General features: G+C 45.4%; 1 protein-coding gene across 4 annotated transcripts; it reads right to left on the bottom strand.

Annotated features, from left to right (window-relative positions):
* Nucleotides 1–27,801, bottom strand: clip2 (CAP-GLY domain containing linker protein 2). 4 transcript variants are annotated; one of them, XM_023962325.2, is made up of 18 exons: nucleotides 27,350–27,801; nucleotides 25,402–25,622; nucleotides 20,306–20,799; nucleotides 15,941–16,065; nucleotides 15,241–15,454; nucleotides 13,199–13,396; nucleotides 12,983–13,086; nucleotides 11,775–11,835; nucleotides 10,339–10,389; nucleotides 8,137–8,427; nucleotides 7,319–7,867; nucleotides 7,183–7,240; nucleotides 5,601–5,684; nucleotides 4,059–4,215; nucleotides 3,044–3,203; nucleotides 1,760–1,948; nucleotides 636–686; nucleotides 1–563 (listed from the first exon to the last, which is right to left on the bottom strand). In XM_023962325.2, the coding sequence occupies exons 2-18, from the start codon at nucleotides 25,514–25,516 to the stop codon at nucleotides 552–554; spliced, it is 2,913 nt and encodes a 970-aa protein (XP_023818093.1). In that variant the 5' UTR covers nucleotides 25,517–25,622; nucleotides 27,350–27,801; the 3' UTR covers nucleotides 1–551. The 4 variants fall into 4 exon arrangements, with proteins under 4 accessions (XP_023818093.1, XP_078786992.1, XP_078786993.1 ...); XM_078930866.1 differs by lacking the exon at nucleotides 27,350–27,801 and adding an exon at nucleotides 26,903–26,920; XM_078930867.1 differs by lacking the exon at nucleotides 27,350–27,801 and adding an exon at nucleotides 26,717–26,748.
* Nucleotides 27,802–27,979: the final 178 nt, after the last annotated feature.

Raw genomic sequence — 27,979 nt, forward strand, 5'->3', positions numbered from 1 at the left:
CACTCTTTCATATAAAAGCTTTAATGACTGAAAGGATTCAGAGTTACAGTATTTTCTCCCATCGTCACATCGTTGCTCGTGGTTCCCCATCCTGGTTCCTTCCTTCGGTTCTGGACACTTGGGTTTCATCTCGACAGCCTTGAAGGGTTTGTTTGCTCGTTTTTGACCAATCAAAAGACGAGATGGAAAACTTTCCATCCAAAAGAGTTTTCATGAGCTTTTCTGCAGACATACAGTGGATTCTAGAACAGAAGTGATAAATAAACCAAAGGAAGCCATCATGTTTTTGTCAAGTCAGCTGTTGGGGGTTCTGGACCGAGATGCAGAGCGGTCCAAAAGTTCTTGCAGAAGTTTCTAACTACGATAAAGCATCAAAGGTTTTCAGCAGGTGTACCGACAACATCTCTCCTCGTCCGTTTTTATATTACTTTAAGCGTTCTTCGTTGCTCTCCAACAGCTCAGAGGTTTTGGTTTGAAGTGGGAACGTCTGCGGGGAGGGGGGGGGAAGAGTCGGTCCTCCGTCGGTCTGGATCCGGCTTCTCCCGCCTCCATCAGCGCTGTCCCTGAACACGGAGCAGAGCGGTTAGGAATGAAGCGGCATCCACCTCAAAGCAGCATAAAGAGGCGATACCAACATCTTCTGACTCCTGGGGGTGAATCCCGTTGGCCGAGTTCGCTCCGTGGACCTAGAACACAAACCGGTGTCAATCTGAATCTATTTAGGATTGTTAACACGGAAGTTTGATGTTTAAAGTTCCTTTGAAGAGCGATATGAACCACAAAAATGGATTTATTTGAAATTCCCATCTTCGTTTTAGACCCAAATACTTCAACATGTACATACAGACCAAAATATATTAGTATAGTTTATAAACAGTGTGTGTCTGCTTCAAATAGACAGGCAAAAGACTGACTCAAGGTAGTCAAAGAGAGGGTTTCCTTTCTACACTGCTGTGGTTTTAGGGTCAAATGGACCCTTTAATGCACCTTAGTTCAGTGTATAACAAGCTGACTGGAAACTCTAAAGCTTCTCTGCTTGTTTCTAGGCCTTAAGGAGGAAGTAACCCTTGTTTATTTCAGTCTGTTGATCTTTTTTCTAAGTGGTTTTTTCATGATGACGACGCCGGTCACAGTTTCTGCAGAGCAGAAGGAGCTCCTTAGAAATTATCCCCTGAGTTGTGGGCGGGACCGTTGGCATGGAGCAACCCCCGCTCCCCTCCCCATGGCTGAGAGCTCTCCGTTCACATGCTCTCCTGCTAGCTTACAGCCCCTCACAACCTAACATATCAGAGGCGTACAGTTCAGATCCAGATTCCAGCTCAGACGAGGAAATCAAAGACGTCCGGCTCAGTGGCCTTGCGCTAGAGTGTCCGCCCTGTGACTGGAAAGTTGTGAGTTTGAATCCAGGCCGAGTCATACTTGACGCTAAGCATGAAGGGGTTGGACTGGGGGGTTAAACCCCCGAAAGCGGAGGACAAATTTCACACACCTAGGTGAGTGACAGATGAACTTTATCTATGTGTCTGCAGGAGGAGCACTTCTCTGTTAGAACCCCTCCTATGTAGACGTGGGTCATTTGGAGCACAGTTTAGGTTATTTTGACTTTTGTTTGAACTGTTTTATATGTTCGTCTATGCAATACTGATCACTGATGTGGCAGCTTTCCTCACATCGTCCAGCTCTACTCAGAAATGCAGCTTTATCCTCTTTATCCATGTCCTCCATTGTCATCATCGGAGTGGGTCTGTCGATGTCTCACCGGGCTTTTATCGGGACGTCTGCGCATGGCCTGGACCAGCTGGTCCACCTGCTGGTTGTGGTCCAAGGCGTTCCTCAGGGCGTCCTCCGTGCTGAGCAGCCGCTGCCGCAGGCGGTTCACCTCAGAATCCAGAGCCATCGGGTCCAGCATGGAGTAGCGTCGGTGATCCGGGGAGGATCGCTCCCGCCCCTGGAAAAAAAAAAAAAAACCCCACTTCATCTGCTGAACTCCTCAGATCAGGTCAAACCTTTGGAAGATCTAAAACCCTATTAGTGGACATTTGCCAGCTTTGATGTGGCTTTTATTTAAATCACCACAATGGAGAATCTTTTGAGAGCTGGGATCTACAAATAAGTAAATGATGGTTACGATGAGTCCAAACCCGTTTGCAACAGAAAAACTTGATTCAAGACTTTTCAACATTTCAAATTTCACAGTACTGAAGACAGACATTCATTCTCCTTATTTTGAAAACAAAAACATCAAATTTTGTTTTAAGAATAAGTACAATTTTTAGATTTTATGAGGATTTATTAAGATGGACCAAGAGCCACATCTTGTTCACATTTTCTTCTAAAATGAGTCATTTCCATTTATTACACTAGTGTTTGTCACTATAATCAAAATAAACCACAATTAGGTTAATCCAAACACAAACTTTCTGTTTAGAATGAGCAAAAATACACCGTTTTCAGGATGTAGAACATTCCGTTTGAAGTAATTCTGTCATTTTTTAGCTTATTTTTTGCCCTTTTGAATACTTTTGTGGACCTCCTGGTAAGTTTGATCAGATTTCTTGAGTAAAAATTGCTGCTGCATGGAGAGACCATTTGGTGACTTTCAAGTCATTTTTGTCTTAAGATTAAAGGGTTTTTAGGCTCTTTTTGCTGTTTATGCAGCACATTTTTAAACAGTCTTTTTTTTGACGTCATTGTTAAACATTGAATTCCTTCCAGGATTGATGTTTGCCACATCCATCAGGCCATATATTATCTTCAAGAAATGGAAGTGCTCCCTTTTTACAGCTCAGTTTTACAGATTTCAAAGAACTGCTTCAACTCATGGGTTCATGAACTACAAAAAGGGAAATAAGAGATCAGTTAGGCTCCGTTTCTCTGCAGATCTCCTTCGTCTCGGCTGCATCTAGAGCAGCTTGACAGGAGAAACACTGCGACTACATTCCCCATGGAGGCATTTAGTTTGGAGTTTCATGAAAGTCCAGAGAAGTGCCACAAATAAAGGAATGTGTGGATCCGGATGGAAGTAAAACCTCATCTTCCTCACCAGAACCAGCAGCTTTTCTCTCAGGGTCTTGATGTCTTCCTGAAGTTTCTGCTCCTTGACCTTCCACTCGGCTTTGTGCACCTCCCGGTTCAGGTCTTTCTCCACGTCGCGCGAGTGGCGATGGGACTCCAGGAGCAAAACCCGGAGTTCATTCAGGCTCCTGAAGATAAAAACCAGCAGAAGGTCAGCTTTCATGACCAAATCCCCCCCCCTGTTTAACACTAGAGTCTTGGTTTAAGGTGGTATTTTCAGAGCCGTGTTTGTGTCATCCAGGTTTGGTCCTGCAGACCTTCACCGTGGAGCAGAACTGTCTTCTGTTGTTTTAAAGTTGGAGGTGTTTTCACTGACCGAGGTTCTGTCGTCTGTAAATACAAGTTTCTATACACTTTGGATTTTTCTGCTTCAGTGGTTCAAACCTTAAACAAAGTCTCATCAGGATTCATGATCCACAAAAATATACTTTTTATATTTTTTGTATTCATGCAGCAGCTTTTGAAGTTTTGTCAAACAGCTTTTGTGTACGACAAAAACAATCTGATAGGTTGAAATAAATTCAATTATTCATCGAAAGATTGAAAGACAATCAAATGATGATTCTTCCACCACCGTGCCGGCAGCTGGAATGAGGAATCCTCATCCTGATGGTCCAGAATTTTGTGGGTTTTTTGTTCAGATGCAGAAACAGAAGCTTAAATCTGGAGATTTTATAGACAACAGCCGCTCTCAGTACAGTTTACAGATCTGTTTAATCCTCCTGAGGCTTGTAGAGTCTGAGATGTTGTTCTGTTTTGTGTGAAGAATATTTTTGGATGTAGAACATTCCAATCAGTCAATATCTACAGAGAAGATGAAGTCCTCTCCTGCATTAGAGCGTCCGTCTTCACATTTAGTTTGGGTCTAATGAAATGTTTCTAAAACTCTGCCGTACTTTATCTTCTAGGAATCAGTCCTAAAAGGATTTTTATCAGTCACATCTGTGAGAACAACAGGGTAGGAGAAGAAAATCCACATTTACTTCTCTTTCTTCAGCAGGTCCTGGCTGATGCTGACCAACTGCCCTGATGCATCATGGGACTTCTTGGTCATGGACTCCAGCTCCGCCTCCACGCGCATCTTCTCCTTTGCCAGTGCTTCCGTTCTCTTTTCCCCCAGTCGAACCTTGCCCTCCAGAGCTGACGTCAGAACCAAAACACGTCATTCAGACCAGAGTTTGAGACGCGAACGTCACCGTCTGCGAGGAAGTCTTCGGTTCTCCTGAGCTTAGATGGAGAGGCACAAACCATCCCAGCAAAAACCTGAATCCCACGGTGAGCTGCCGACGTTCACCGTGAGGGAGTCGAACACACAAACATGGATGAACTGGTGGTCCGCTGAGCTACAGAGCCGCCTGCGTTTGGGATCTCTGGAAATGACTTTACGTCTTTCTGCAGGTTTTTGGAAATGATTTCCTGTCTGATCATTTATTTCAGCAGAACATTGCTTTAGGGTGGGGTAAAGAAGAGGGGGCAGATGTGTTATTTGGCTGCTTTTCTGGGTGGGGTTTTGCCCCAGGAACCCAAAAACCTTCTGAAACCCCCCTGCAGAACAGCCACAATGTCAGAGAAGCTCTGAGAAGCAGGTTCTAAGCTTAAAAGCCTCATCCTGCCTTCCTGCTGACAACATCACCCATCCGGACTGTTTCCAGTCTCTGGATCCTCAAGCTGAAGCTGAGCTCCACCTCCAGAGGAAACCTGGAAGCTGCTTTTAGAAAACATGGATCTGAAGGAGAAGATCCAGAGCTGAGCAGCAGCCGGAAGCTGATCTTTGTCTTTTAGCAGATTCAGAAACAAAAAGAAGAAGTTTGGACTCGATAAGAAGTCAAACCTCAACCCAAGTCCTTCTCCAACTCTTCATGTCGTCATTTGTTGTTAAACTTCTGTTTATGAGGTTTAGTTTGATCTTATCAGTTAATATTCAATAAATGGGTAACTAAGTAAGAACATTAAAAAGTAAGTAGAGAAATAGGTAAGTAATTAAGAAAGTAAGTAAGTTTTTAGGCAGTATGTAAGCAAGTAAAAGTAAGTTATTATGAAATTAAAAGTAAATAAATAAAGAACTGAATAAGTACGTACATAAAAAAAGTAATTAAGTTAAATTAATTTAATCGGTCAGAAAGTAAATAAATAATTAAGTTAAATAAGTAATTAAATAAAAAAGTAATTAAGTAAATTAAAAAATGAGTAATTAAGTACGTAAAAGTAAGTAATAATGCAAGTAAAAGTAATTCAGTAGGTAGGTAAGTAAATAAATAAATAAGTAAATGTAAGTAATTAAGTAAGTAAGTAATGAAATAAATAAGTAATTACGTATATAAAAGTAAGTACTTATGTAAGTAAAAATAAGAAAATAAGTAAGTACGTAAAAGTAATTTAGTAAGTAATTTAGTAAATATGTAAATAAATTAAGATAAATCACACACCTAGATGTGTAATTAAGTAAGTAAAAGTAAGTAATGAAGTAACTAAAGCAGCAGCATCTGAACGGGGTGAGTTTGGAGTCCAGAGTGAAGAACGTTCACCTCCAATCTGAGATTTGAGAGCTTCAAGCTGAGACGTCAGAGTAGAAACTTCTTTTTCTCTCTTCAGGAGCTTCTCTGTCGTTTCTGTGAACAAACAGAAACAACGGTCAGAATAAGCCACACCCACTCCACATGTTTGACCAATCACACAACAGCTGGCGGTTGTTGTCAGACTGACGGCTCTTTAACGAGCTGCTAGGAGGGACGGCGTTTAGTGACTAGCTCCTCCCCCTAACCGTTGGTTAGTTTCCTCAACACGGTTAATTTTAGAACGTAACTCCTGCAATAAACGAGGGAACTCTGTTTTCTGGTGAGACGGTAACGCAGAGATTTGCTTAGCTGCAGCAGGAGACAGAAATTTGCTTTTTTCATTATTACTGGATGAGAAACAGACGTCTGGTCATTTTTATTGATGTTATTTATTTTATTAAAGGATCATGAATTAATAAAACTTGATTATAGGGTTTTACAATAAAAAAAAGATCAAAGAAGTTCAAAGAAAGAGTTCTTATGGCCTAACAGAAAAAGTTTGAGGCCTCCGCTCTAGCATCCATGTGGTGTTTGAAGATCTGTTGTTTTTCATTCTTCCCATCATTCAAACATCACATGAATGCAGCATTTCTCCAAGTTTTACAGAGATACATACATTGATTTGGTGCAATTGGCTCTAAAATTTTCTGTTTTAAAATATAATTTTCAATCCAAATGTTTTCATCCAGATTCCATGTTTTGTCTTTCTCACTCATCTCATCTGCTTCTGGTCCGGCCCTTCTATCCAATTTAAGAACCCTATGTGGCCCCGAGTTAATAATAATAATAATTGCCCCCCCCCTGCCTTAGAGGGTGAACTCCTGCAGAAACTATGTCCCAGATAACCACACAGGTTTTTGGATTTTGGCTAAAAGCAGCATCAGTATCATGAAAAGACGACGGGACGCTTTCAAAATGATCAGGGTGGAACTGAATGGATTTGATTGACTCATAACAAAGTACAAATACTGTTAACAGCAAGTTGGAAAGTAATAATACATACATTTACTTATTAGACAAATTTATCTTAAATAACCAGAACAATCTACTTTAATATGAGATTTCTTTTTTTACCCTGGAGAACCCACCAGGTCAAATTACACCACTGACTTTTTTCCTTTTTTTAAATTCTTTTAAAGATCTGTTATTTCATCTTTTTCTTTGTACGCATTTGACCAGTTAGTTGTTTCCGCCCAAAACAAACAGGCAAAGAACAGATTCTCTAATCAACTCCAAAACCCCAGAAGGAAGTTGCTCCTGGGTTCTCCGGGGTTAAAAGGGCAGAACGCCACCGTAACTTATTTTAAGAAATCCCACAGAAGAACAGATTCTACCGGTTCAGTGGGCCAAAGTGTTACGTTTTGAATTCCTCCGATGAAGAGGCTGATTTTCATCACCAAGTCTGGGTTTTTGGGTTACTCTCCAACTTCAAAGCCAGATCAGGGAGTTTCCTCTTTAGTCCTTTCTGATGTTTTCTTTCTTTTAGAAAAAGAGGCTAAAGGACTTTACTGTAGAGGAAACAAACCTTCAAAGTATCAGTGTGTAGATGTACCTTCAATGTTCTGCTTCAGCTTCATCTTCTCTGCTGACATGTCGTTGTCTTCTATCACCTGTGAGGACACAGAGCAGTGAGGATGCAGGTGGAGGATGCTGCCCGTCTGCCGGACGGCGGCGGCGGCGGGACTCACGTTTGCATCGTGCGAGGTGTAGCGGTCCGCCTGCGCGGCCTGCAGCTGGTTTGCCGTCACCCTCAGCTTCTCCTCCAGCCTCTGGATCTCTCCTCGGCTCTCTGCCTGAGCGTTCTGCAGCGCCTGGTAATCCGTCATCTTCTTCTCTGACAGCTCCAGCCTGTCGCGCAGCTCCACCGCACTTCTGTCCTGCTCCGCCTGCAGCCGCTCCATCTCTGCCAGCCTCCTCTCCGCCCTCTGCAGCTTCTCGGCGGCCTCCGTCTCGGGCCGGGGCGCGTGGCGGCCCTCGGCCAGCCGGTCCCTGGCCTCCTGCAGGCGAGCGCTCAGGTCCTCGCGCTCCTTGGTCAGAATGGCCGCTTCGATCTTGTGCTTGGCTTTCAGATTCTCCACCTCCAGCTGGTGCTCCATCTTCAGGCCCTCCAGGGTGCTCCTCAGTTCCGGGGCGTTCTGCTCGGCGCCGTCTGGAACAGCCTGACCGGGGCCCAGCAGCGAGGCCTTCAGCTCCTCCAGGGACCTCTGGTGGTCGCTCACTAAGGTGTCAAATTTAGCCTGCAGAGGACAGGAACCAGATTCTGACGGTCAGAGTTCTAACAGTGATCAGATTTAGTCAGTGTTTTTCCAGCATGTGGGTTTTAAGAAGGCTTTCATTCCTTTTTATGTAACTTGAACATAATTTGATTAAATTGTTAAATAATTCCAATAATCCTCCAGTAACATTTCTAATACATAACTGAGCTGATTTATTACAGATTCCTTTATTCTGGAGCTTAAACCTCAAACGTTCAAACTGGTTCCCAGGTGGGGTTGTGTTCCAGTACCTTCCAGCTCTCCATCATCTCCACGTTCTCCTTGGTGGCCTGCTGGACTTTCAGCTTCATCTCACTGATCTCCAGGTTCTGTTTCTCCACGACGGCCTTCAGAGTCTCAGCTTCCTGCCGGCTTGCTCGTAACGCCGCGGCGTGCTCCTCCTCCGGCTGGCCGTCGGCAAACACGTGTCCGTCTTCGGCGCGCCGCCCCAGCTGCGCCTGCAGCTCCTGGATCTCGGCTCTCCGGAGGCCGAGCTCCCTCTCCAGCTGCACGATGCGACTCTGCTCCTGCACCGTGGTTTGCTGATGCGGGAAGAAGAAGAGAACATCGCTGCTGTTGATCTCCTTAAAGCAGAATGTGGCTGAATAAAACAGGAAAAGTAGAAAAGAAGAGTAGAAGATTTGGCAGAGAAGAAGACATGAAGGTCCTGGCAGAGACTGGAGACCTGATAAATCATCCAGATGTGGACAGCAAGACATTCTTTGGTTTCCTCTGATCCTCACTGAAAAGGATTTTCTGCTTCCAGACCAAATCGATGAAATAATGACATTTGCATTTTGAACGGAGGAGATAAAACTTAAACTTCTGTGGCTGCAAACAAACTACAATCAGTCGTGTTCAGAGTGGACCAAACAAAACTAGGGCAACATAATGTAGAGCAGAGTAGAGTACAGTAGAGTACAATAGAGAAGAGCAGAGTAATGTAGGCAGAACTAAAGTAGAGCAGACAATACGAGAAGGGGAGTGGAGTAGGGTAGGTAAAGTAGACAAGACAAGAGTAGAGTAGAAAAAACTAGACAAGAGTAGAGTAGAAAAAACTAGACAAGAGTAGAGTAGAAAAAACCAGACAAGAGTAGAGTAGAAAAAACTAGAAAAGAGTAGAGTAGAAAAAACTAGACAAGAGTGGAGTAGACCAAACAATACTAGAGTAGAGTAGAAAAAACTAGAAAAGAGTCGAGTAGAAAAAACTAGACAAGAGTAGAGTAGAAAAAACTAGAAAAGAGTCGAGTAGAAAAAACTAGAAAAGAGTCGAGTAGAAAAAACTAGACAAGAGTCGAGTAGACCAAACAATACTAGAGTAGAGTAGAAAAAACTAGACAAGAGTAGAGTAGAAAAAACTAGAAAAGAGTCAAGTAGAAAAAACTAGACAAGAGTAGAGTAGAAAAAACTAGACAAGAGTAGAGTAGAAAAAACTAGACAAGAGTCGAGTAGACCAAACAATACTAAAGTAGAGTAGAAAAAACTAGAAAAGAGTCGAGTAGAAAAAACTAGACAAGAGTAGATTAGAAAAAACTAGACAAGAGTAGAGTAGAAAAAACTAGACAAGAGTCGAGTAGACCAAACAATACTAGAGTAGCGTAGCGTTGAATTGTGTAGCATAAAGTATTGTAGAGTAGCGTAGAGTAGTCTAGCGTAGTGTAGTGTAGTGTAGAGTAGAGTAGACAGATATAGAACTTTAAATGATCCACTTTACTTAAAAAAGGCTTAGAGGAGCGTTTTAGCTAAATAGCTAAAGCACAATTTCTTTAATGAGAATTTAAAATGTTTATAGAACAAAAAAAAAACCAGTTTTTAACCACAGAAGTGCAGAATATGTAAAAAAATGTTCAGTTAGTTTCTCTAACGCTTCATGTTGGTCACATGGGGGCAGCGGAGCAGTTTAAAGCTTTCCTGTTTATTAACGGTACTTGAAGATGCTGAGGCTTAATCTTTCTTGACAAAGGAGCTGACAGGACCATTTATCACATTTCAAAGACAACATTTTTATGAGAAAATGAGTTTTAAGGGCAGAAGATGAACTAAAAACTCATAATTTATCTTCAGGAAGGAATGAAAAACAGAAGTTGGCGTGAATCCCATCTGCAATCAGATTTAGGTTGGGATCTCGCCGATGCAGCATCTTTTAAGAGATTCTGCTGCAGCAGCTCCAGCAGAGCCCCCCCCCCTTCAGAATCAGGCTAAGCTGCTGCTCAGCCACAAACGTCTGCGCAGCCAAACAAGCAGGTGAGAGGAGAGCGCAGCCGTCCGGCCTCCTGCAACCACTGACGCGTTCATCTGAACTGAACCAGGAAACCTGAGACGGATTCTGGAACCGCATCCAGGACACGACAGCGCCACGCACAGGACAGGAAGAGAAACGAGTGTGTGAAAGGTTAAAGTCCCGGACGGCGTCTGAAGACAGTTCAGAGTCAAATGAAGGGGGTTTTCTTCACCTGGAGCGTCTTACCCAACCGCTGGGACGCTGCCGCCTGACTGCGTCTCCCCTGTTGGCAGAAGCAGGAGTCCGTGCTTTCAAAGAATGCTGAACGCCGTTTTCCCCCCAACTTTGTGCCGACGCCACAATTCTGACATCAAACTGCAGAAATTCACCATTTCTGAGGACATTCTGACACTTACCTTCAAAACACAATCGAAGTTCATTGAAAAAATGATAAAAATGGGATTTTTTATTTTGACATTTTTATAAAAAACTTTTATTTTGGTAAGAATTTGTCTTTTAGACGTCAAATGAAAAACTCCACTAAAACAAGTCAGCGTTCTTTAGCTTGATTATCGTTTAGCATTCCGCTTTATTTTGAACGCAGTGCCTATTCTGTTCTTACTAAAAGTAAATGTTTTACTGGAGACCATAATTAAGCAATCACATCTTTGTTTTTTTAGTTTTCTTCAAATGTTCTGGGATTTTCTATCCTTTACAGATTTTTTATATTTCAGTTCTCATTTGAATGTGTTTAAACTGAAGCCCATCTAACAGTCATATTTTTGTGTTTTCTTTGCTTCTTTTTGACCTCAATATGTAGAATTGAAGATGTAACCATAAGCTCAACTCATATTTTTAGGGTGAAAGTCGACACCTTTTGCTTCTTTTTTCAATTTTCTAAACTCTATGAGCGTCTCTGTCATTTATCTTTACCATGTAGCATTTCTGCAAACATTTGATTACATTTAAATAACACAATTACCTTTAGCATTAATTCATTTAGCATCTAAAAACGAATTTACTAAGAATTTTCGAATTATAGTTGTTCGCCTTAACCTTATTTTGAAGGATTTATTTGGATGGTTTTGCACATAATTTAGCATCTGGAGAAGGATTTCATCATTTTTGGCTGGAGAATTCTTTCAGATTTCAGCATTTATCCCTTTATATCTCCAAAAGAACTATTTTTTGGGACATTTTTCCAAACACAGAATGAATTCCCGTCATAGATCCGTGTTCTTAGAAGTCTGAAGGGTTTTCTTGATACGGCAGAATACAGGAGATTTCTCCGTTTAACCTTTTCTTTCTTTTCTTTTTTTAAGAGGATTCAGTCAGAAGCAGCTTTTTTTCTTTAAGAATATCTCTATAGATTTGCAGCAGAAATCCATCTAAAGATCATAAATCTGTCACATTTCAGATTATGGTGAAGTTGAATTCATGATACTAGTCTGAGGATGGGAGGTCTGATTTGTGGTTTTCTGCTGTGGAGCTGCTGTGAAGCTCATGATTACAGAAACAGTGAATCTGAGCTGCAGCGCCTTTCTCCTCATCTCCACGATGCCTTCAAGGTCATCTACCAACGGAAGTCTCCACCCCGCGGCGCTGAAACGGGAACGCTGGGATGAACCTTCGCTTGCTGACGCGGACCAGGAGAGATCTGATAGGTACCTCCAGGTCTCCTTTGGTGATGGATTCCTCCTCCACCCTGAACTGGAGGTCCTCCACTTTCCTGGAAGTACATCAGACATTCAGGAGAAGGCCCAAGCAAAGACAGAAGTGACAGCAAAACAAGCAGCAAACTTCAGTTTTGATGATTTGATGAAAAACCATCTTTAAAAGTTGAGCCAATCGGGACTAAAGAATGAGGTCTGATCTTCTGGAGCCGAATCAGGTTTTTATCAGCTTAAACATCCGGATCTGGAGACGTTCGTCAAAGCTGATCTCTGATACAGCCTGGTTCTCACAGAACAATCTCCCTCAGTAGCCCAGGAGAACCAGGAGAACCAGGAGAACCAAACCCTCGGTTCTGAGGAGCTCCAGAATCACCACCTCTACGTTCTCTTTCTCTACGTCTGCCTTCATCTTTTTCTGTCTCACATGTTTTCTCTTAAAGATCTGACTCCTGCAGCAGCACAAAAAAACTTTTTTCTTTGACGGGGAAGCTGTAGATCAGTGGGCTGCCAGTCCATTAAGCAGGGGATCAATTCCAAGACTTTGACAAGCCACAACAGCCCCCGCTGTAAGTTGCTTTGGATAAAAGTTCCTTCTGAAATGTTACGTACTCTGCTGGCTCCTCGCTGCTGTTATTTTGTGGGTTTTTTGTCCTCTGTCTGTCTGTAAACCCTCCTGCTCACTTTGGATCATTGGGGATGGTTGGAACAGCCCAGATCAGGCCGATAGGTTTTTAAAAACGACTTTGATTACAAAAAAATGTTTTAAATAATCAGGATTCCCTGATTATAATCTCATTTTTTTCCATAATAATTAGCTTAAAAACAGTTATTTCTGTAGACCTTTCACTGATGTCTGGTTGACTTTTTTTTTTTTTAGCAACTACTGGGATCTATACAGATGTACGTTCTGGTGTACTTTGAAAAGCATCTTCTTTTTGTCCTATAGAAGCAGAGAGAGTTCTCAAAAAGCAGCACAAACATGAGGAGGCAGCAGAGCTTTGTGTGCTTTTATTTTGAAAGGCTTTTCTCTGCACCGATAAAGCATCAACCTCCGTTGGGTTGAGCGTCACAGAAACAAACGGCGTTTTGAGAAGCTCCCCCGTCAGTCTGTGGAGATGCAGTGACATGACCAAAGTATTCAAGCGGCCTGGTTTTGTGTGTGACGTTTCTGACAGCTGAGCCTGATGCTCCAGATCGGGTCACCTCTTCTCCTCCTCCAGCTGATTGGCCAGCTCCAGCTTCTCCTTCTGCGCTCCCGCCAGCACAGCTTTGAGCTGCTGCAGTGCGCTCTCGTTCTCGTTGACGTACTGCAAACAGGAAGTGGAGACGTTTGCCGCATTTCTGTGTCTTACTAATGAATTAAAGCTCATTTTACAAAGGCCTCTTCCTCTTCCTCCTCCTCCTCCTCCTCCTCCCCACCTGCATGTGCTGCGTCTTGAGCACGCTCAGCTCTTTCTCCACCTCACAGATGTGGCTGGTCGCCTTGGCAACCTCGGCCCGCTCCAGGTCCCTCTCTGCCAGAAGCTGCTCGATGTGCTGCTGCTTCTCCTTCAGGGCTTCCTGGAGCGCCGTGGTGCCTGAAATCTTCCGGGCGTAGCGGGACGACGTCTCCGTCAGCTTAAAAAAACAACAAAAGTAAACAATAAAAATACATTTTTGGAGGCAAAAACTAAACGACTCATTAAACTTAAATAATAGAGACATTTTAAATAAATTCTTTTGTGCTGACAAACAATAAAGTTTTGTTTTTTGATAAGAATTATCCAGTAGGCACCAGAAAGAAGTTCTGTTCCCCATCTGTCCACTAGAGGGGGGTCTTGGTGAGGATTTCCAACCTACAGTGCAGCTTCAGCCCATCAGAGAATGGAGCTTTTGTTCCAAAACATCCAGGAACCGAGACACTCTTTTCCTCACAAGTACATTTTTCCTTGTTTTGGTCATTCGCCGAACACATTTATGAAAGTCCTGCAGTACAATCCTGCATTACTTCTGTTTTCTGGACACATTTAGTGACTTTAAACAATATGAAAGTGAAAAAATATACATGTCGGACTTTTCCACGCGGTGCAACCACCCAGATAATTCACAAAGGTTGCCTTCAGAGCTGTCCGACGCTGCTGCCAGCAATTAGAGAAAGTGGGAGGGGGGAGTGTTCTCCATCCAAGCGCTGGCCTAAAACCAGAATCTAAAATCAATGTGAGATGCCCCGATGCCCCACTCCCCCCAGCTCTCTGCCAAGCTTCGCTTTGCAGACGCAGAAAGAGCTGAGGTCTGCTTCAGCTGCAGGTCCGTCAGCCAAAAGCCGGAGGAAAAAAAGCCTGAGCAGCAAATAAAAAGAAAATTTGAGCCGGAGAAGGAACTAAATCATCAAAGAAGTGATGCTCGTGCATGTACGCTAACTCTTTCCTGTTAAATTAGAGTCTTCACATCCGTTTCACGTCGCAACTAACACTTCAGATCAGTTTAGAATGATGAAACTATTTCAAACCAAGAGTGTGGAGCTCTTCATCGTCCAGTCTTCCTCAGAAAACCTGGGTCACCTCAGTGTAGCTGAGAGCTTCTCTGAAGGAGTTACCTGTGTTTTTGTCTGATTGCAACCCACCACTTCCAATGAAGTCTGTAAATGCGTGTTTCAGGCGTCCTCGTTCAAAACGAGCCTTCACTCAAGTTTTTAAGTGGCCTCCAAGTACAAAACGCACAGCCATGGGGGCGCGTTGAATCCAGTTTAACTTTGACCCATCACGCCAACCGTTTGAAAACTGAAAAAGCATTTGACAAAGTAAACTGGAAGTTCCTCGTTACAGTGCTCGATAAATTTGGGTTTAGGGAATCGGCCAAATCCATCATTCAGAGCTAACAAACAGACGGCCGACAGGGTTGCCCACTCTCCCCCTCTCTTTTTGCTCTTATTTATTGACCGTTTAGCTGCAGCAATAAGACAGCATAAGAGGATTAAAGGAATTAAAACCAAACATGTCTACCATAAAGTTAGTCTCTATGCAGATGATACATTACTTTTGAACAGCGTGTGTTAAAAGCGCATCCAAGAATCATGTTAAACGCATTCTTGAAGGAGCATCTCATGCCCGGTGTGAACGGAGCTTCGGGGATTTTCCTGTAGCTGTTTGTTTTAGTGCTTTATTTTGAAAGTCTTTTTTTTGTGTGGACTTCCTGTTGGCTGACTGCAGCTTAAATAGATGCTCTGAATCTGGACAATGTTCATACGGAATACTTAATCCAAAAACTTTACTCCACCTCTGATCACAAAACAGGTGTAAGAAAAGGGGGCGGGGCTGGGAGAGAAAGCGGGAAATGGGATCAGAGCTAATGCTTTTGTGGTTACACCTCAAAAGACTTCAAGAGCTGATCTGCAAAAACACAACGGTTCCCCGTGGAGGTCAGACGCCGCCTCGTCTGCTCAGCCCCGCCCCCTCAGTGGACGCCTGAAGCAGCCGTCTTACCAGTCCAGCGCGGCTCGGCCGTCCACCCACGGATGAGGCCACCGAGCTGACTGAACTGATGGAGGAGCTGCTGGGGCTGTGGGCCAGAGAGGACACGCCCATGGCCACCCGCTTGCTCTTCTTCGCCTTGGCCGGGCTGGTGGAGGGGAAGCCGATGCGGATCACCTTGTGGATCGGAGCGAAAAGGCCAAACTTGGGAAGACACTGGAAGTATCTGCAGGAAGGGAAGAGGGGACGTCAGGAAGACCTCCTCCAGCTGTGATATCAACGTCAGAAAGAGTCCAAAAGGCGCCTAAAACAGTCTGGCTTTCCCTGAACTAACAGCACCGGAAACACAAAGGCTGTCTTTTTTCAGACTAAATAAAGAATAACTTCCTTAAAAAAACAGCATCTTGATTTTTTCTGCAGACATTTTCAACATTTTAATGAACAAACATCAGTATTTTTCCATTTATATATCTAATACAGAATAAAATCCAGTTTTTAGGATTTTGAAGCCACTTTTCTGTAGTTTTCCAGATCCTGGTCGACAGAAATGTGACCTGAATCAAGGAAAAGACGCTAAATGTGACTCAAATATGAAGCAAGCGAGTCCAGCAAAGGTTGCAGAGGAACAGATGGATCCACTTCCTTCCCCACGGCTTCCTTTTAAGGGAAAAAGAGCAGAGGAGGAATTTGGGGGCGTCGTTTGTGCGTTTACCTTGTACCAGCCACGGCGCCGTCGTTCTTCCCCAGAGGCTCGTCCAGCTCCACCCCGCACCATTCCCCTTTGGCGAAGTCGGTTTCTCCCACGTAGCGAATGACCCCCGTCTTAGAGCCCCCCACCTGAGAGCAATGAGGACAACAGGAAGTCCGTCTCACAGGAAAAAAACAACCGAAGCTTTTCTGAAACCTTCAGGCCAAACATGACAGAGTCGTTTTGAGGATCCGAGAACAAACGTCATCACCGTGGAGACCAGTGAAGAAGAGAACAAAAATCTTCATATTTTCCCACAATATTGAGGTGAAAATAAAGAGTTTTGTTTGAGCGATCTTCAAAAATTCTCAGGTTACATCTACAACCACAACCAAGGTTTCGCTGACCTTTGGGCCTCCTCACACCAGACGAAGCCTACCACACTTTTGGCCCCAAGATTTGGTTCTTCTGTCTTCTGCGTTCCGCAGAAAAAGCCGAATTCAGGGCAGAGCTTCGTCACTTAGTTGACCTTTAACGGTAAGTCACGGCTAAACGAACCGGTCTGTTCTGAGACAACAGAGGAACAGAAAGAAGGCAGCTCTGGGATGTCTGTGGTTAAACTTCACCTGCATCCGCCGTCCCAACGTTAACACTCAAACTGACCTAAAACAGGTCTGAGGTCCAGGCCGTTTCGGCTTTGATCAACATCCCATTATTTTGCAGGACAGAAACAAAAACGTTTGGCATCCGGTTTGTGGTGTGGCAGCCGTCCGACGTGGGTTTGCTACGGAAACCTGGAAGCTCCATACATGGAAAGCCTTGATGAGAGCTTTAGAGTCTGGTCTTTGCAGCCACGCTTCTAAAGAAAACCCGCTGCAGTTGAACATTCGTCCCTTTGGTTCAGAAAAAGTCTGATCGGGTATCAACTGCAGCATCATTCTGCTGCTTTGATGTAATTCAACTCCATCATGGAGAGAAGCGCCTGCGTTAAGGTGTACTGTGATGTCAGCAGCAGCAGCAGCAGCAGCAGCCTCCATTACACTGGAGAGGCTTAGGAATTAGATGGATGCAGTGATCAATGTGTCAGCAGTGGCTGCTCCCCTCTTAAGTGCTAACAGTAATCCAGAGTGATTGAGGATATTGACCGGCGCGGGGCTTCTGGAGCTGAGCGCTGCCTGACCCCGTCAGCAGACGGAAAGCAACATGACCCCGCAGCGATGCGGCGGGAACGTTAACGGAAAGTGATCAGAAAGGAGAAGAGAAAGGGATGGCAACCTATGGGCGGCTGCAGGCTCAAGGTGCCAGGAAAGAAGTGGCATCCCACCGCAGGGAACCATCTACCTATCCGGCTGCTAACAGTCATCCTCTTCTTCTGTTTTTGTGCTACTCGGGGTGACGTGGCCAAAAGTGTGACCTTCAGGAAAGTTTTGTGTCCGGTCAAGCTCTCGCCACGTGCACCTGTAAGGGTCACCCCCGTGTGGGTTTTTGGTTTGTCCCAGTCCGTGGAGGCTCAGAAAGAGGAGCGAACACATCCTAACCCCCTTTACGCCAGACGCTTCATAGCTGCAGAGTTGACATTCCTTCGACTAACGTAACTCTTCAACCGTCAACGCAACTAACGTCTTAGCAGTTTTCCGTAATCGACGTAAATCAGATGACTCAACATGTCAGGAATGAGCCGATTCATGTCGATCGCATCAACTGTCGAGGTTTTACGGACGGTCAAAGAGCGTCCTTCTTGGGTGTCGACATCTCCAGTATTGAAGGGTTAAGGTGTGTCTTGCAGTTCTGAAGACCTACTCGAGGGGGGCGTCATGAAAATGGAACGTACTATTGTAGTGCGCCTTGTAAGTGTATTGCGAAGTATTCCTGAGGATAATGGAAGCTACACCTACGTATGACGTATGGCTGATGCCGTCCTACGATGTCTGTTCACCAAACTTTAGTCGCTAGTAAGGTGCGAGTACAGACTTCTTACTGGTTGTCCGTATAAGCCGGACGAACGAGGCGTGCACGTGTTACGCAAGTGCCCATAGGACGCCGGTAGGATGTCAACACAAACTACACTCTGCTTGTCTAGTTTCCTCATTTCTAAGGCTGCGTACACACCCGAAATGTGATGTGTATTCTTGAACACACATTAAAACCATGGCGTTCACGCCGGACAAGCACGGAGCGTCTCCTTCTTTTCTACTGGTTACTAGCGCATGTCCGCCACTTACAGTTGTGTAGATCTGTGTCAAAGTGGGGTAAATCTGGTGAATCTCGCTCCAGACTATCTCTTTAACTTTATTAGGATATATGAAAGACTCGGGTCGTAAAATTCTGGCCAGAAACAAACCGCAGTTACTAATTTCTCCTTCATGATCAGTTTTCAAACGGTTGGCACTTCTGTGAATTAAATGGACGCCATCCATACGTTACTACCAAAGCAGAGTCCCCAACTGGTCAAAGTTCAACTGGTTGAACTTTTAACTTGCGTTCAATGACCGCACGTTTTGTCGGCACTCGTAGGATCTTGTTACATGCTAGAGTTTTGAAAAACCAAAGCCTGAAACTCACATGTACACACGTGTGCATAGACTCTGTACACTGGAACAGGTCACTTGAACGTAGCTTCACAGTTAGGCGGTGCCTAAAGAGCGCACACGCATCACGCCAACAGCACTAACAGGATCCGTGAATCTGTAGGATTTGGGGTGGAGTTGAAAAAAAATGAAAAATCTGTACGACACGCCTGCGCCTCACCTACTTCATTACGTGTATTGTACGTGTTCCTTACGACCCGTCGCCCGTAAAAAACATGTGTTCACCGAGCGGTCAACCAGCTCGATATCTCGTTTTTCCGTATCCATCCGGAAGGGCAGTTGGGACTTGAGCAGAGTGGACCACAGTAGCAAACAGGAAGCCTCATCGACCTGCAGGGAAGTTTAGACCAGCGGTCCCCAACCTTTATTTGCACCACGGACCGGTTTGATGTCTGGCAAAATTCTCACGGACCGGTATGTTATAAGTGGCGGACACACGTTGCAGCAACGCTGCACTAAAGGCAGAGACATGTGATAAGACGTACTCTGCACTTTTATTTTGACACGCTAAACATTGAACATCGCACAGGTGTCATCACCCCCCCCCATTCCCACACTCATGGTGCTAAAAAGCAGTAAACACAACAGGAAGAAACAACTAAGGGTGAAACAACATAACTGCCAGATGAAAGGACCAGTAAGCAAAAAGAAACACCCGTGTTTAACCCTATTTTGACCAAAGCAGGCAAAGGGGATTGATTTCTATAATTCCCTGTGATGCCAGCTCTGACAGTAACCCCTGCAGCCTGTGGAACTCTGACAGCAGACCAAACGTGCACGTGACGGACGCTACAGTACAACAAAATAATGTGACCTGCATGAAAACTGTGGTATTTTCAAAACATAATAATAAACACGAATTATGACCTGAGCAACATCCTCTCTGCCTGCAACACTCTCTGGTCACTATGATAACATTTAAAAATGCCTTCAAAATAAGAGCATGGGAAATCCAACTCACCACAACGCTGAATGGTTGGAGGGAATCTCCCGTTGGGATAAATCCGTATTTTAAGTAGGACTCCTGATACTGTCTATTAAATGAGGCTTTCTTTTTTTGGAAGTGGAAGGCTCCTCTTCTGTCTCCTATCTGGGCCTTTTCCATTTGGCAAAGAAACTTTCCAAAGATGTTTGTTTTTTAGTCATTTTGCTAGTTCCTGGGTTTTATTTTAGCGGTATCCTGTCACATGACCGAGACGAGCGCCTTGGCCTGCGTCAAGAGTCACATAGACGGAGGGAACAGAGAATTGGGCAATTTTTCAAAATAAAACATCTTTCAGATTCCGAAATAAATAAAGCGGAAGTCATGCAAGTTATTTTAGTGTTTCTGAGCGGCCCGGTACCAAATGACCCACGGACCGGTACTGGTCTGCGCCCCGGGGGTTGGGGACCACTGGTTTAGACTACATGCGTGTCTTTCCAGTCACATACATACAAAAGTCTGAGATGCAAACATTTTGTTGCCAGGATGGAAAGAAGGACTCTAAAGGCTGCTCCGTGTGCCGCTGGACTTGTTCTGAGGTTAACTCAGAGGCAGTTATCCGTTTCAATGACCCCACAGTGACAGCATGTCCTCACCTGAATCTGGATTTTGTGATGACGTCCTGAGGAAGCATATATCTTATATCTGAAGAGGAAATCCCTGATTTGAAGGTTTTCTGGATGTTTCTGCGTCTCTCCAAATTTCATCCGAATCTTTCAGGTTTAAACTAAAACACATTCAGCGTCATGTGACCTCTGAGATCTTCCAGATGACCTCTGACCTGACTGATCAGAAGAAACACAGCGTAGTTTTTCTCACCAGAACTCGATCTCCGACTCGAAGGTCCTTGTCTCCGCTCTTTTTAACCGACCCGCTGTCCGACAGGTTGGACCCGGACTCGTTTCCGGTTTTCACGGCGCTGTTGAGCAGGCCCTCTCGGAGCGGCACCACAACCCGCTGACCAGCGGGGCCGCCGCTCTGCGGCGTCTGATTCTGGGCCGAGTCTGTGGAGTGGCTGTCGCTCCCCTCGCCGACCGGCTGCCGGGTGAGCTTGGAGGGCCGCGTGAAGATGCCCTGGAGGGGCTGGCACTCGAAGTAGCGCACGCCGCCCACTGAACCGTCGTTCTTGCCAACTAGGTCGTTTAGAATCACGCCTGCCCACTGCCCTGGGGCAAACTGGGTCTCCCCAAGGTAGGCGATGACTCCAGCTTTGACCCCGTTGACCCAAACCTGCTCGCCAACGGCGTAGTCGCTCAAAACATCATCGCCCTCCTCCGACATCCTGGTTGGTGGTACGGGTTTGAGTGGAGCGCCTGAAAAGACAAGACAGACCGACGAGGAATATAACGTAAACATGTTTGAAATTAAAAATGGAAAGTCTTTTCAAAATAAAAGCATCAGGAGAAGAGCTCCTGCTCAGTATCCAGTCACGGCTCCAGACAGACGCCTGCGTGGTGGCGTCCAGAACACGATTACAGGACGCTAATTCTTTCGGAAAAGTGGGTCAGAGCGGCGAGCTGCTGACTGACCCCGCTCGCCTCGGCCTCCTGGTCCTGCAGCAGCCTGGGAACGGCGCAGGCGGCGTCTGCATGCGGGTCGCACCGTCAGCAACAACTCTTTGTGCTGCAGGAAGGCGTTGATGCCAGCAGCTCTGAGGGCCTTTCTAGGTCCGGCTGCACAGCTTTGGTCCTTTTAGAACAGCCAGAATTCAGTTTAACAAAAATCCACTATTTCAACCCGTTTGCTGTGGTTATTTAATGCAGACTTTTTATTAACAAACTCCTAGTCTGGTCTGTAATCAGATTTTTTTGGTCCAATCTCTCAGTTTCTGTATTTTCCTCAAAGTTAAACAGTATTTTCTTCTGTATTGTTTGTAAACGCCCTTTCTGGAATTGTAATTTTCATAAATGTAGGTTTATACGGTACAAACCATAACCGGAAACGTGAAAACCTGTGGTCTGTACCGTATCTCGGGATGACTGTGAGTTTTGGTGAACAGGTAAAAAGATGGAACAGTCGGACGGCTCAGGCTGCTTCTGTGTGGCCCAAACTCAGGAAATTGACCTTTATGTTGAGGGTTTTGTGTTGTTTCAACCACACGAGGTGTGTGACAATGACGTGTAAAGTTTTAAAAAAAATCACACGAGATAAACTTTAACTAGTGTAAAAAAAGAACACCGACTTCCCTCAAAACCTTCAAAATAAAAGTTACAAACCTACATATCTACGGTAAGCTGTGCCAGGTTTCTATGGCAACCTGTCAAACATTTAGAACGTTGGACATGGGAGGCCAGCAGGCTCCGCCTACTGTTATTAAGGCATCTGATTGGTCAGTTTAGAACTTCAATAACTTAAAAAATATCATTAAAAAGGAGAGTATTATCAAGAAGATGTTAAAATAATGTATCAGATGAAGAACGGTTCTTCTGACCAATAGAATGAGTAACTGTTGTTTATTTCTCTATAGACGTCTACAGGATTTTGGCTTCTTGGAGCCACTTCCTGTTTGGAACGCCAAGGGGAGGGGCCACGCAGTCCAGTCCTCCAGGGGCTTGTCCAAACACAAACTCAGATGGAACGGTGCAGAAGGCAAAAGGAAGGACAGACATGAGGATGAACATGAAGTTTATGTAATAAAAGTTGGATTTTCCACAGATGATCCAAAGAAAGTCCATCCAGAAGAATCCAGACGACCAAAAGTCCTGGAACCTTCACTGTTCTCCTAAATGATGTTGAGCATCGTCAGGTCTTCAGTTCATCATCAAAAAAAAACTTTATTTCATTTTAAACATGTTCCTGTTTGATGAAGTATCACCTTTCAAAGTAAAAGGCTCTTTAGGGTCTCGTGAGAGACGCTTTGTTTTGGACCCAAACCAACCAAAAAACCTGCTTCATGGAGTTTGTTTGAGCAGGATCTGCCTCCAGAGTGCTTGAACCCGCGCTAACCAGGTCTGAGTTGCCATGGCAACAGCCCAGCGAGGGGACAAGGATCTTCAGCCGAGGCAGGACTGGAAACACAGCGCTCACTTTCTCCCTTGTGCCACCTCCCACCGCCGTCTGAATCCCACCATTCATCAGCTCGGCACAAAGAAGCCCCCACAGCTTCCTCTCGGCCCCCCCGGTTGACCCCCCTCCCCGCCTCTTTGATCAAGCACTCATCGTTACGAGGCGTCTTTAAACTCCACGTCTTTGTCATCATCTTCCACAAAAGCCCCGCCCCCCGGCGGTCCCAGCTCCTGCCGCCTCTGGCTCCAGATGGAGGGGGGGGTGTGACCTGCATGCTTTTGACTTCAGATCAATGTATTGCTCTCAAATGAAGCGGCTGAACGTCTGGTCATTAGTGGGGGAGGACGGGTCAGCACATCTACGCCAACAAAACGGATTGTGACGACTCAAATGAATGTGATAAATCTTTATTTTAGGAGTGACAGACGAAGACGGAGGATTCCTTTAGCATGGAACCAAATCTGGAGCTACGTATTCCACTGATTAGAGGCAGCGTTCACTGGAAAACAAGGCTGCCAAGGGTCACGACCTCCGGATCTCATTCAGAAAACTTCAACTTCTCCATTTAGACGCGTTTCAGCTTCAGTGAACTGCGTGTTTTATGTCAAAAGCTGAGATACGTTTTGGGGGCGGAACCATCAGACAGAAATCTCTCCCACCCAGATTGGAGGTCATGTGACCTGGAAGCAGGAAACGGATCCGTTCGTGGTCACGGGCTTTCCCACAGCCGTTTCAGCCATGGAAACAACAAGAACTCCACCTCCGGTTCTGATGGACCTCACTGCTAAGAAAATAAACTCTTTAGACATCCAAATATTCAAAAGCTGCATCACTGACCCAAGTCCAACTTTCAGCCGCTGCTTGAAACTTTCCAGGAAGTTCTGTTTCATCTCACGGACTCCACGCTGTGTCATGGAAAATGTTTGGGGTTTTTAAACAAATCAGGATTATTTAGGACTAAGGTAGAAATAAATCTATTGGTATTTAATGTAAACACGCAGTAAAGCTGCGTGAAAGAGAATTCGTTCATATTATGATATTTTTTGAGACTTTAGTTTCTTTAAATGAATAAAAATTGAATAAAATAGTCAATAGAATAAGATTTAATTTTTATTTTTCCCATTTCTAACAGTAGTTTCTGAAAAACTTTGACATTTACTGAAAATCCTTTGGTATATTTTCTTTTCTCACAGTTGGGAGAGTTTGTAAGAACTTTAAAATCTCTGATCTGCAAATATGAATGAGAAAAATACGTTATTCTACGATATCAGAGACTTTTTGGGAAAAGGTTGAACAAAACAAACAAACTATGTCCCAAATGAGTGCATCCTTTAAATGTAAAGGGAATATTTCTCATTAGAAATGTCAAAATAAAGATTAGTCCTCAAAATATCGTATTTTGTGGGATTTTCCACAGAATTACTAGCGAATATCCGCCATTTTTTTTGTAGAACTGTTACGTTTTTCCATGTGGACAAAGGTAGCTACTCCACGTTTTGGGATGAGGCGGGGTTGAAACTTTGGCCTCCACCTAAATAAAACCTCCAGCACTTTGATAAGTTGCAGAAAAGCCGTGTGTACAAAAGGGCGTCGATGTGCTAAACATCTACAAGTTAAACTTCAGCCTGAACGATTGAAGCTACAGACTTTCTAAAGCTGACGAGGCTCAGGCCTTTTCTCCAGCTTCCAGTCAAAGCAACCAAAGTCCTGCTGTAAAGTCCCTTTTCCCACTAGCTTACAGCCACTCAACAAAAATGGCAATCGGTATCGGAGCTGTCCAGCCGTCCGGTTCTGATCCATGAAAACAAAGCCGTTCGTGGATCTGTCTGTCTGCAGGTGGATGATCAGAAAGGGGCGGAGCAGGGAGCTTGTGGCTCCGCCCAGCGTATTTTCTACCATCTTTTGTTCATTCTTTTGTCTGCCTCTGACTCACAACGATTTGCATAAAGAAATACTCAGAAATGCACATTTCTTTCTATGCTTCCTCCGTCACGAGGGAAATGCTGCGAGAACATGTTAAGAAAACGTGAGGTCCGTTCATCTGCAGCAGCAGAACAGACGTCTCCTCTGAGGAAGCATTTCCGGTTTACCCAAAGGGCACAACCGGGAAATGACATCATCCCGGTTTGTTCTTTTTTTAGCTCCTCAACAGGAAGAAACGTTGAACCGAACCAGAACTCACGGGTCGGTCACCCACAGCCGACAGACCCGGGGCTGCATTCGGGGATTGTGGGAGCTCACAATCAGCAGGTCTGCAGCCTCACTTTGACTCTGTCACACTCAAACAAACACAAGGACGCCACTGTCTGCTGACGTGAACCCTAAAGGCTTTGAGTTTCAGCACATCCACAGCAGCCAGAGCGAGCAGGAAATCCTGCCGCCATCAGGAGGCGCCGCCGACGCACGTGGATCTGGTGGAAAGGGGCCGTCCCGTCAGCCAGAGGATGAAGCGTGCAGATGCACCGCAGCTGCCCAACAGCTGGGGTTAGTCAACGCAGACGGACGCTGAAACTCGGTCCGTCCAGGAGCCTCGTTCAGTCGACGTCGTCTACCAAACGTTAACTCGGCGCTCTCAAAAGCGTCACATTTTCCCGTGTTCAGCAGCTCCTGCCGATGTCTCCCACCTGCACCTCAGACCTCTGCTGCATCCGACTGCTACAAACACGACAGAAACCACCCAGAAACAAACATACAAGCTAAAATGAGATCAAAAGCAACCCCCCCAAAGACAGAGTTCCTGCACCAGAACCAGAAAAGACGACAGAAGATCTCTGAGAAACATCAGAAAGGAGGGTCTCCCGTCCGGATTTTCAGACTGGAGTGGGTGTAATGTAGTCCAGCTGTGCTGCAGAGTCATTAGCAGAACAAACAGCCAGAGGTCAAGAGGTCAGGAGGAGGAAGTGGCTTACCGTCTTTAGGCGCCACGGGGCTGGACGTCCCGCCCACCGAGGATCTTCCCACCGGGCTGGAGTGTTTGGCCCCACGGCTGGGGACCTTCAGCCCGCTGGACTTTAGCATGTTCATTCTGCAGCGTGAGGTGGGCGGGGCTTCAGAGCTCCTCCCACGAGACGAAGGCTTTGAGGATCTGGCTCTAGAGGAGGAAGTGGAGGCCTTCAGCTTCCATGTTTATCTGCAGAAATCAGACACGACACATCAGGAAACCGGTAAAAGTTAACCGAAGGGCGACTTCTGCAGGACCGTCCCTTATTTACCCAAATGTAAAAACATTCACTATTAATTATAAACAACTGTAGTGGAACTCTAGACAAAACATCAAAGGGAAGATGAGCTGAACATCCACCACCACGGGATGTTGATGACACTGTTTCCATGGAAACAGACACTTTTGGGAAAAAACGTTTAAATCCATCCACGTCCGGATGGTTTAATGGAAAAGTTTGATGCGTTTGTTATCCTCATGGAAATGTAGAGACTATATGAAGACTGGATGATGACTTGGACCCTTGACAGTGTGTGAGAACTGGACTGAGTGACGTCACCCATAGAAAATGGTTTATATCCAGCCGCAACCAAATGAAGTCAATTCAGCCGCCATTTCACTGCGACACGGACGTCACCCAGTTGAAGCCAGGCGCCGTCAGTATGCAGTGATTGGTCCAAGTTGGTCTGGGTTTCTATGACAACTGCTCACCAATCAGGACTGAGCTTGTTGGAAGACTAGACACCCTTACCACTTGATAGGAAGCCACACGAAATCTGTCAAACGTCTTCAACGTTGGATATGGGGGGCCAGCAGGCTCCGCCTACTTTTATTGAGGCACCTGATTGGTCAGTTAATAAAAATTTAAAAAAAAAAAGAGGATGATCAAGAATATGCATTAAAAAAGGTATCAATGGCTATTCTGACCAAACGACTGAGTAACAGCTGTTGTTTACTTCCTGTTTGGAACGCCAGGTGGGAGGAGTCACTTAGTCCAGTTCTCATATACAGTCCGCGGTTGGAACTCAAGCCATCTGGAAGACGCTGAAATAAAATAAGTCAGACGTACATTAAGACGTCCTTTATTTGAACCCAGAAAACCAACCAGACACCCTTAGACCTCCACAGTCTGGAATGTTTTCCCATCATTTGCTAAACTTGAATAGTTTTACAGAGGAGCATCATTCTGTCAACATTTCTATACGTCCGTGAGCTTCATTTCACTCCATTAGTGGCTTATATGCAATTGCAAACGCACTGACTCCATATCATGAATGTTCCACCTGGGTTTTTGGTGTGTTGTCTTTAGCTTCTGGACTTCTGGGGGGTGTAGAAATGGTGAAACAGTGGTGAAACCACAGAAGTCTTGTGTTCCACATGTTTATGACTAGAACATCCTCACTAAAGGCTCAAAGACACAAAAGTCACAACAATGAGTCGTTTTCTGAGGAGGTAAAGACATCAGTGACCTCATCTATGAGCCTTTCTGGTCTCAGGATGACTGGATCCACTGCAGGCCCAGGAGGACCAGAGGATCCTGGCCTGGAGATGACGGCGTTGAGCCCATCGTGGAGCTCCAGCGCCGTCACAAACCTCCGGGAACATCTCACGTCTGCTCCCGGGATTCCACACCGAGCACCTGACCCAGACTAACGCCCATTTCCGAGCCAGACCAGCGCGTCTCCATCCCTGAAATACCGGTCCGGGATGAAGTCATCCCCGCCGCTCTCTCTGTTCTCTGTACCGGTTTAAATAAAGGTTTGCCTGCCGCCGCGCTGAACGGAACGGCGCCGGTTGGATCCATTGTTGTCGCTACTGCGGCAGCGTGGTCCACACCGCCCTTCACTCACACCCCAACGGCCCCGTTAGAAACGCCTCAGAACCGCAACGGCCCGCCGGAAATCACTGCTGCTCACCTGCCCGTCTGGGTTGAAATCCCGTTCGGGGGAGGGGGGGGAGGGTGCCGGATCCCGGCTGGCCTCCAGGAGTTCGGCGGGGAGAAGAAGAAGGGCGGATTCGGCGGCTGCCACTCCCTGGGAGGCAAATATGGATGCTGGCGGGGAGGGCGGCTCGGCGGGCGGAGGCACAGACCGCTCCGAGTCACAGGCAGACCGGTGTCGAATTAGCATCTAGCCCGCCGGCTCTTTTTTTTTTCTTTTTCTGGAATGACAGCCGGAAAAAAACGAAGAGCGCACGCGGATGCCGAAGACGCTTCGGGTCCTGACGCTTCCCGGGGCAACTTTCCGTGGAAATCGGCCCCTCCCGCAGTTTTTTATTTATTTTATTTTAATTCTTTCGGCTTGTCGTCGCCGCTGACGGTGGGTGTGTGGGACAGAGCAGCCCCCCCCCGCTCTGACTCAACCCACCGGCGAACAAAGGGGCTGGAGGACGGAGCCTCCTGGGGGGCGGGGGGGGGGATCTGACACGTGCGCCCTTCACAAGAAAACTACAAAATAAAAGCTTTTCCAGTCATTTAAAGCTTATCTATATTTATTTTATTGTTTAGGCCAAACGTTAAGTAAAAGTTAATCAAAGAAATCTCATTC

Source organism: Oryzias latipes, chromosome 14 (assembly GCF_053564925.1).
Source record: "Oryzias latipes strain Hd-rR chromosome 14, Olatipes_Hd-rR_3.1".
Lineage (NCBI taxonomy): Eukaryota > Metazoa > Chordata > Actinopteri > Beloniformes > Adrianichthyidae > Oryzias > Oryzias latipes.

What these genes read in the sequence shown, in the direction of transcription:
- clip2 (XM_023962325.2), bottom strand. Translation starts at nt 25,516, where the DNA reads ATGAACATGCTAAAGTCCAGCGGGCTGAAGGTCCCCAGCCGTGGGGCC. An exon ending in TCACCAAAGGAGACCTGGAG is followed by an intron (nt 10,390 to 11,774) that starts GTACCTATCAGA and finishes TTCTGCCAACAG; the next exon opens with GGGAGACGCAGTCAGGCGGC. An exon ending in GACCTGCTGAAGAAAGAGAA is followed by an intron (nt 3,204 to 4,058) that starts GTAAATGTGGAT and finishes TTTTATCTTCAG; the next exon opens with GAGCCTGAATGAACTCCGGG.